The 10,424-nt window shown below is 39.6% G+C and overlaps 1 protein-coding gene across 8 annotated transcripts in view; it reads right to left on the bottom strand.

The window, feature by feature from the left end:
• Positions 1-429: 429 nt before the first annotated feature.
• Positions 430-10,424, bottom strand: part of LOC145542868 (monocyte to macrophage differentiation factor) — a 31,099-nt gene continuing 21,104 nt past the window's right edge. For all 8 annotated transcript variants that reach the window (XM_081582591.1, XM_081582597.1, XM_081582590.1 and 5 more), the window contains one exon: positions 430-2,386. In XM_081582591.1, coding sequence (XP_081438717.1) covers positions 2,186-2,386 — 201 coding nt within the window. In that variant the 3' untranslated portion in view covers positions 430-2,185. The remainder of the gene's footprint in view (positions 2,387-10,424) is intronic.

Genomic DNA, 10,424 nt, shown 5'->3' with positions numbered 1-10,424 from the left:
CCTGCAGAAGAGGGAGAATGAAATCCAACACTCACAGAGGTGTTACTCACTTACAGTATGTGTCTGCTTGGTAACAAAAAAGCATGTAAACTCAATCTTACAGGGTATTATATAAACTAAACCAAAAGGCTTCTCTGGGTAAAGATATATCATTTATAAAATTTATAATCCTTAGGCCCAGACTAGCATATTTTAAGCTAAAATGTGGTTTGATTTTAATGTTTGCAGTGGTTCTGGCAATTCAATTATCAAAAAGTGGACTAGAAAATTCTAGATGACACAGTACATTTGTTTTTCTTCCCATCCTGACTTTTCAAAAAAAAAAAAAGAAAAAAAAAAGGCTAGTATACAAATTACATATGCTAGATGAGCTCAGGCATTCAAAAATGCATTATCATTTTCACAGTCATCTAATTTAGAGACAGTGGAACAAGTCCAAGTAACAATTTTATTTTAGTCTACAGCACAATTCTTTACATACATTTTAGTGGTTTTGACAGTGGTACTTTTGAGCAGACTTCAAATGAATCCACAAAAGTTAATATACTTAAAATTAAATATACACAATAAAACAAGAGGCATCCAGATGTTCAGAATCATGCAGAAGGGATGGTCTGGTCGATGTTTTCACTGGGTACCTTGCCTATTTGGGGTTGCAAAGAGTCGGACATGACTGAGCAACTATCACTTTCACTTTTGCCTATTTAACAATTCACCAGCAAAAGGCAGTTCTTCTGTTCTTCATTCCCATGTAATTTACCAAAGTCAGAGTTCTAAACATACGCACATACAAAATAAACCCTCCTTTAAGGCGACATTAGTACAAAATTTCAATGAACTGAATTCAATATACTGTCAAACTAACAATTCCAGTGATCAAATCCATCACTAGAAAACAGGCAGTATCAGCACCGGATCTAAATGCAAGGTTACTTGTTAAAACATCAACAGGAGATTAACCAAAAAGCAACTAATATGTTAATCTTAATATAAGACATTGAAGGAAAACCAAAAACAATATATTAAATATCACTCCACTGAGCCAGGATATAACTGATGGACAACAGACACGTGAGTTTGTCAAACAGTGCTTTAAATACTTTTCTATGAAAAAAAGTGTACCAGGAGATGCAAAGGAAAGGTAGAAACGTGAATTTATGCATTTAGTTCCACAACTTAAAATGACTATCAAACCAATAATATAAAGCTAAGTGACAATAACTTAACCACTGGGCACCAGACAGGCATGACCACTATTCACTGTAATTCATAACGCTTCTTCAGGAGTGTTCAGTGGATGGCCAAGCCAGCAATCCTCTCTTAATACAGACTGGATACTCATCCTCTGTGGGAAAAGACCCTGAAGAAGACATGGCAAAGGCATAGAGAAAAAGTTCAATCTTTTGAAAAAGTTAATGATATCAAAATACTTTTCTATCACTGGGAAACCAAACTAGGTCAAATATATGGCCCAAAGCAGCACGGAATTCAGAGTCAGAGGTTGGCAGAAAAGTTTTGGAAAACTTGCAGTTTTTAAAAATTGGCAATTTCTCCATGCTTAATAAAACTATCAGAGAAGAGGTATAATGTTTGTTCATTTGTGGAATGTTGACAGATAGCTGCAAAAATTCACATGAATGAAGAACCGCAGAGATGCGCTTCAATGAAGTATTTTTTAAAAATTTACAAAAAACTGAAGTTTCTATTTAAAAAATAACCACATATGCCAAGATGAAACATGGTAAAAAGTAGTGTAAGTTCTACTCATGATTCTTTAACAGTTAATGGGAAAGTGATAGAAATCATTTTCTCTTAAAAAGGAAGTTTCGTTATTGCACTGACTTTTACAATCTGACCTAGTAATTTAGAAAAATCATGTAGTAAAATCTGTAAAATTAAAATACAAAATTCTGGTTTGTAAACATCAGTTAGCCAAGTCTCTCCAGAGTCCTTCATGATAGTGGAATGGAATGAATAATTAAGTCGCTACCTTCTTTACTTGCTGTGAGGGGGAAAATTCCAGAACACAGCTTTCATACGTTCACAGTAATTATATTCAAAAGATATAAAGAAAGTCAGTGCAGTTGTCTTCTTCTTTTCTTCCTCTGTGCAATTTTCAGCTCTTATCCCACTCTTAAGTGCCATAATTGAAATAATACTGGTTTGGAGACCTAGTACAGATTGGTCATAAATGTCGCATAAAGTCTGTAGGACTTCGGTAAAGATATTTCCAAATGGCATAGTAATGCACTGCAGCTGCCGTGGCCACAAACAGGTGCCAGATGGCATGGGCAAATGGAATGATGCCATCACTCTTGAAGAACACAACTCCCAGACAATAAATTAAGCCCCCACAAGCAAGTTCGTGAAGTCCATCCGTGTTGTTCTGTCAACAGAGGAAAAAAAATGAAAAGGTTTTGATGTTACTCCAATATGACAGCTAAAAACATCCCTGAAAATGGCCCCTAAGTCTCCTGATGTTCCAGACAATGAAAGCAGCTCTGCACAGCAAGTTATCTGTAAACATGAACTACACTTAAATCGACCTGGATTACCCTCTGCATCAGCCGTCTGGATCTCACCAAGCAATCAGGTTATAGGTTCCATGGCAAAAAGCAGCATCTTCTGCTCATCTATAGCTTGTTTAAGCAGACTGCAATCGCATCTAAAATGAACGGTCATTCATTTTAATAAAGTACAGTCCTTGGCTTTCATCTTTCTCTTGAGGAGCCCTCTTCCCTACTAACGCACCCGCAAGCTGCTCTCCTTATAATTCACATCTCCAGCACGGTTTTCTCTCCCTTTGTCTTCCTCAAACTCTGTTTTATGTTCTACATTAATCGCTTTTCTCAGACTCCTCCTCTGTCTCTGTGAGCTTACGGCTTCCTGACAGCTGACATAGCCATAAGGGAAATCATAGCTAGGAGTGGCCTCAGATCATATAGCACAATACAGTTCCTAACCTTAGAGATGCTCCAGGCCTTTTTGTCTTTGTGCCTGGGAGGTTTTTTTTTTTTTTTTAATAAATTTATTTATTTTAGTTGGGGGCTAATTACTTTACAATATTGTAGTGGTTTTTGCCATACATTGACATGAGTCAGCCATGGGTTTACATGTGTTCCCCTTCCTGGACCCCCCTCCCACATCCCTCCCTATCCCACTCCTCTGGGTCATCCCATTGCCCCAGCCCTGAGCATTTGTCTCATGCATTGAACATGGAATGGTGTTCTGTTTCACATATGATAATATACATGTTTCAATGCTATTCTCCCAGAACGTCCCACCCTCACCTTCTCCCTCAGAGTCCATAAGACTGTTCTATGCATCTGTGTCTCTTATTCTGTCTCGCATGTAGGGTTATCGTTACCATCTTTCAAATTCCATATATATGCATTAGTATACTGTATTGGTGTTTTTCTTTCTGGCTTACTTCACTCTGTATTATGGGCTCCCGTTTCATCCATCTCAATAGAACCGATTCAAATGTATTTTTTTTTAATGGCTGAGTAATATTCCATTGTGTATATGTACCACAGCTTCCTTATCCATTCGTCTGCTGATGGACATCTAGGTTGCTTCCATGTCCTAGCTATTGTAAACAGTGCTGCGATGAACATTGGGGTACACGCGTCTCTTTCAATTCTGGTTTCCTCGGTGTGTATGCCCAGCAGTGGGATTGCTGGGTCCTATGGCAGTTCTATTCCCAGTTTTTTAAGGAATCTCCACACTGTTCTCCATAATGGCTGTACTAGTTTGCATTCCCACCAACAGTGTAAGAGGGTTCCCTTTTCTCCACACCCTCTCCAGCATTTATTGCTTGTAGACTTTTGGATAGCAGCCATTCTGACTGGTGTGAAATGGTATCTCATTGTGGTTTTGATTTGCATTTCTCTAATAATGAGTGATGTTGAGCATCTTTTCATGTGTTTGTTAGCCATCTGTATGTCTTCTTTGGAGAAATGTCTGTTTAGTTCTTTGGCCCATTTTTTGCTTGGGTTGTTTATTTTTCTGAAATTCAGCTGCAGGAGTTGCTTGTATATTTTTGAGATTAATTGTTTGTCTGTTGCTTCGTTTGCTATTATTTTCTCGCATTCTGAAGGCTGTCTTTTCACCTTGCTTATAGTTTCCTTTGTTGTGCAAAAGCTTTTAATTTTAATTAGGTCCCATTTGTTCATTTTTGCTTTTATTTCCAATATTCTGGGAGGTGGGTCATGGAGGATCCTGCTGTGATTTATGTCGGAGAGTGTTTTGCCTATGTTTTCCTCTAGGAGTTTCTAAAACAAATCATTTCACAATTTGTATGGAAATATAAGAAACCTCGAATAGCCAAAGCAATCTTGAGAAAGAAGAATGGAACTGGAGGAATCAACCTGCCTGACTTCAGACTCTACTACAAAGCCACAGTCATCAAGACAGTATGGTACTGGCACAAAGATAGAAATATAGATCAATGGAACAAAATAGAAAGCCCAGAGATAAACCCATGCACCTATGGACACCTTATCTTCGACAGAGGCAAGAATATACAATGGAGAAAAGACAATCTCTTTAACAAGTGGTGCTGGGAAAACTGGTCAACCACTTGTAAAAGAATGAAACGAGAACACTTCCTAACACCATACACAAAAATAAACTCAAAATGGATTAAAGATCTAAAAGTGCCTGGGAGTTTTTTACCTCAGCAGGAAATTAACAGTCAGGCGTGCTTTAGCACAAAAAAGCAACTTTATAAAGTACTCTTGGTTTTCAAAGCCCTTGACTCATCTACAAGATGAGACCAGGCTGTGTGAATGACAGGCGAAGAGAACAGAGGCAGGGCTCAAGATGCTGATGGACGAACTTACCAGGGTTTCTGGAGACCAGGAACGGGAAGGTCTCAGGTGCTGTAGGGTGAGCGGAAACCTACGGCAGATTGTGGCAAGGCCTTGGAAGGGACAAAGCTGTGGGTGTTTCGGAGGTCTGGGCCCTGCGGCTGCGACCTTGGGAGCCCTGGAGCAGGTCCCTGCAGCAAGTCCAACAGGGGACGTGGGGAGCCGCAGTGCCGCGGCCTACCTGGGCCAAGGCTGGGGCGATGGCAGCACTGGACTTAGAGCCAGGCATGAGGACCCAGGCCAGGGGCGAGGGGCAGCCCTACTTTGAAAATTCACATAAGCACCGTGGTGTTTTGTAGGATCAAACAATGAGGAAGGAGACTTCTCAAACTGCTCCTTAACCTTGGTAAGATAGGACATCAGTCAGATTTCATTTTATTTAAAAAGTAAAACATGGCAAAACAAAACACCAGACACATTTATTATTTTAGAGGTTATAAAGCAATTAATATCCATTAATAATACAAAATTCCCTGTGTACGCGTATTAGGGACATTTTCCTTAGAGAGGGTTAGGTTTTCTTAAGGGAGGGTTAGGATTCTTACAGGAGCATCTGACCCCCCAGTTAAGAGTCACTCATCTAACGCAGCCTCCTTATTTTAGAGATGAAGAGACTAAAGTCAAAGAAATAAGTACTGCTTTATCACCTTTCAAAGAACCAGAACATGGTTAATCTTAAAACCAGATTATGTCTGCTTCTTTTTCCGTGTTTCTATGTTCCTATTAAATGTTTGAAACATTCATTTAATCTTCACAACCCTAAATTAGGTATTTTTATCCCAACTCCACGAAACCTAGAACACACAGAGGTTAAATAATTCACCCACGGCCACGGAGCTTTTAAGTACCAGAGTCAGGATGTGAACCAAGACCAAGGTGTTTTGTTTCCTGAAGTTACATTCCTTTTTTCGGGAGGGAGGGAGGTCTTTTAAAGATTGATGATTCATTTATATAGTGTAATGAATAGATATTAAGTGGACTATAAGGTTTTGTGAAATGCACACTTACATGTAACTCATATCACTCCTATCAAGATACACAAATATCCTAACACTCCAGAAAGTTCTTTGGTGCCCCTTCCCAATCTTAGACAACCCCTTCCACTAAGGCAACCACTGTTCTTGTTGCTCTTACCACAGACTAAGCCTTTCCATTCTATAACCTCACATAAATGGAATTATACTGTATGTACATTTTTGTGTCTGGCTTCTTTTTTGCTCAATATAATATTTTCAGTGCTAGTGGTAAAGAACTTGTCTGCCAACACAGGAGATGTAAGAGATGCGGGTTCGATCCCTGGGTCAGGAAGATCCCCGGGACGAGAAAATGGCAACCCACTCCAGTATTCTTACCTGGAAAATCTCATGGACAGAGGAGCCTGGCAGGCTACAGTCCATGGGGTTGCCAAGAGTTGGACACGACTGAAGCAACTTAGCACATGTATGCATGCAAGTGCTAATGTACATAAGTCATTCATTCCTTTCTATTACTTAGCATTTCATTAAGTTTTAAAAAATAATTTGTTTATTCTTTCCATTCGGGGGCTATCATGAATAAAATTTAATACTTATACTGTTTTACAAGTTCTTTTGTAGATATATGTTTTCACTTTTGCTGAACTATAAATATATGCTTAATTTTATAATAAACTGCTAAGCAAATTACCAAAGTGGTTACATTTTATATTTTCCCCAACAATGAATTGAGGTTCTAGTTGTTATAATAACAACATCCTTGTTGTTATTTGGCGGCATCAGCCTTTTTAATTTATTCAGTATGGTGTAGTGGTAAGCTTTTAATTTTCATTTCCCTGATTTCCGAGATGACTGGTGACATTGAGCAGTTTTTCAAGGGTTTACTGGATACTTGTATCCCTTTTTCTTTTTATTACTGATTTAGAGTGCTGCAGTATTTGATACATATCCTTTGTCAGATACATATAGAGAAAGCAAATAATTTCTCCCAGCCTGAGGCCTGACTATTCAAGTTCATTGATCTTTTCTTCTGCGGTATCCCATCTGCTGTTAAATTCCTCCAATACATTTTTTTTCCCCCTCAACATATAGTTTTCAGATGTAGAATTTTCATTAGGCTCTTCTTGCTTATCTAGCAATATTTGTTTAGATAATGGATGCCAAGAGTACAGATTTTGTTGTTTTCCTCGAAAGAATGTTGAGTTTGTTCTGGCTATTTATTTGCTAGAGGATCAATTTTATCCTTTGAGGTTTCTGGGCTTTGTTATGGGAGTGCCACAGTTTTATTCTAAGATACGATCTTGCTGGGGTCGATGGAACACTTGTTGTGTCCTGCATGGTCTCTCCATTCTGGTGTCTCCAGTCCTGGGCTCACTCAGGAATATCCACTTACTTCACTGCCTTTCATTACCTAGCTTCAGCCAGGGCATGCAGCGTCTCACCCAGCACAAATGCAGCTTAGGATTTGGGCAAGGACTCAAGGAAATCCCTTTGTAGATTTCTGGAGACTCTTCTCTGTGAAGCTCCCTCATCTCCAAGACCCTGCCCCAGCCCGGGGAGCTGAACTGCTGGTTTGTTTCCTCCACCCAGACGGCTGCTCCTGGACTCCACTTTCTTCCACTGTAGTTTGGAAAGCATTCCAAACAAGGAGGAAACTGCAGTGCATTTGAAGCTCATCTTTTGGTTTCTCTCTCAAGGATCGTAGTCCTATATGTCTGTGTCCAATGCCAAAAAATTGTTGTTCATGCACTTTACCCATTTTCATAGCTCTTTGTGGTAGAAGGGTAATTCTGACACCCATTATTCTGACTGCAACACCAAAGGTTTGAGTCTTCATCGTCTGTACAGTTCCTTCAGATGCCTGTATGGTTCCTTTTGACCTGGTCTCTGCTCACCGGTTTCATCACAGAACTTGTGTTGCCTGCACAGTCACACCCCACACACATCTGTGCACACTCAGATGCTCCTGCTTCCCCGTCTCCAGGACTTCCTTCTCACTGTGTCCATCCCTGCGTCCTCTTTCCGTCTCTTGGCTCCTATCTGTCTTTCTGAATCAGCTTAAATAGCATTTCCTCTGGTACTTCTGTCAGGTGCTCCCAGAGTAGGCTGTACTTTCCCCAGTCAAAGCCTTATAAAACTTTATGGTAGTTTCTTATTTTATGTGAATTGTATTTTTCTGCTTTATTCTAAGTTCTGTCAGGGCAAAGGTGGGGATTTTTCTGTTTGATTAACATGAACAGTAGTCACTTGTTATTGTACCACTTGAAAATGTCCATGAAAGATTTACACTAGTAAAAATACTGGATAAACTTGTTGTTACAATACCCAGAGGGAATGGACTTGAAACTTCACTCTAATGATTAGTAACCCATCAGAGCCTTTGACTGTGTGGATCACAATAAACTGTGGAAAATTCTGAAAGAGATGGGAATACCAGACCATCTGACTTGTCTCTTGAGAAACCTGTATGCAGGTCAGGAAGCAACAGTTAGAACTGGACATGGAACAACAGACTGGTTCCAAATAGGAAAAGGAGTACGTCAAGGCTGTATATTGTCACCCTGCTTATTTAACTTCTACGCAGAGTACATCATGAGAAACACTGGGCTGGAAGAAGCACAAGCTGGAATCAAGATTGCCGGGAGAAATATCAATAACCTCAGATATGCGGATGACACCACCCTTATGGCAGAAACTGAAGAGGAACTAAAGAGCCTCTTGATTGAAAGTGAAAGAGGAGAGTGAAAAAGTTAGCTTAAAGCTCAACGTTCAGAAAACTAAGATCATGGCATCTGGTCCCATCATTTCATGGGAAATAGATGGGGAAACAGTGGAAACAGTGTCAGACTTTATTTTTTTGGGCTCCAAAATCACTGCTGATGGTGATTGCAGCCATGAAATTAAAAGACGCTTACTCCTTGGAAGGAAGGTTATGGCCAACCTAGATAGCATATTTAAAAGCAGAGACATCACTTTGCCAACAAAGGTCCATCTAGTCAAGGCTATGGTTTTTCCAGTGGTCATGTACAGATGTGAGAGTTGGATGGTGAAGAAAGCTGAGCGCCACAAAATTGATGCTTTTGAACTGTGGTGTTGGAGAAGACTCTTGAGAGTCTCCTGGACTGCAAGGAGATCCAACCAGCCCATCCTAAAGGAGATCAGTCCTGGGTGTTCGTTGGAAGGACTGATGCTGAAGCTGAAACTCCAATACTTTGGCCACATCATGCGAAGAGTTGACTCATTGGAAAAGTCCCTAATGCTGGGAAGGATTGGCGGCAGGAGAAGAAGGGGACAACAGAGGATGAGATGGTTGGATGGCATCACTGACTTGATGGACACAGGTTTGGGTAGACTCCGGGAGCTGGTGACGGACAGGGAGGCCTGGCGTGCTGCAATTCATGGGGTCGCAAAGAGTCGGACACGATTGAGCGACTGAACTGAACTGAACCTATCAGACAGACCTTGCTTTGGGTGTCCTCAATCGCCTTCCAGGCAGATTTTCTCACTTCTGTCTTTCACCTCCCTCCTCTTACCATTCCCTGTTGCCTTTACCAACTAAACTATATATTTTTGGTGCAAGGTAAATTACTAAAGCCGTTACAAATCTCATATCTCAAAGGAGATATCTCGTTACAATCTCATAAAACATACCCTCTGAAAAAACATAAGCAAACATAAATCCTAAATCTTTTACAGGTATTTTTGTGACCAGGGCGAGAACTATACACAGCAAAATTCTTACAAAGTGCCTATGAGCTCAGGAGTGAAATTATAGGTACATTTCTGACCCTTGCAGGCTAAGAAGAGAGTTCAAACTAAACAAACCATGACTTCCTTAATTAAAACAGTACCCAGTGCCCAAAATGCAGAGTATACACTGGAAATACATAAGCTAAAGGCACAAGTGAGAAGCGTGTGGGATTGTGAGGTTCTTACGTTACTGTTTCAAACTGACAAATACACATGGATTTCTCAACACTGATTAGTCTGACTGGGAGTACAAAACATACATGCCAACTGACTCCTCCAGGTAATGCCACACTTTCACTCATTAAAGTCCCCAAAAGAAAATTTCAAGTAAAGTTTTTTTTTTTTTTAAAAAAGCACTTTCCTGGGAAAGAGAAATAATATGACTTAAAAGAAAGTGAAAGGAAATGTAAGAGTGAAGGGATTTGAGAAATATCCAATAGAATGTTGAGCCAAATGACCTTTTGAAGTCCTTCAATGCTTAAATTTTAAGAAGTCATTAATTTAACTCTTTATAGTAGCCAAGCCAAGACATGAAAGCAATCTAAATGTCCATCAACAGAGGAATGGATAAAGAAGATGTGGTACATATATACAATGGAATATCACTCCATTATAATTGAGTAATATTTTAAAATTACAAGCCATTAAAAAGAATGAAATAATGCCATTTGTAGCAATATGGATGGACCTGGAGACTGTTATACTGAGTGCAGTAAGTCAGAAGAGAAATGTTGTATGACATCCTTTATATGTGCAATCTAAAAAGAAATGAAACAAACGAACTGATTTACAAAATAGACACAGACCCACAGACTCAGAAAAGGAAGTT

Source organism: Giraffa tippelskirchi, chromosome 3 (genome assembly GCF_054371585.1).
Source record: "Giraffa tippelskirchi isolate mGirTip1 chromosome 3, T2T-mGirTip1v1.2.pri, whole genome shotgun sequence".
In the NCBI taxonomy this organism is placed as follows: domain Eukaryota; kingdom Metazoa; phylum Chordata; class Mammalia; order Artiodactyla; family Giraffidae; genus Giraffa; species Giraffa tippelskirchi.
This window is presented reverse-complemented; position numbering and strand designations above follow the sequence as displayed.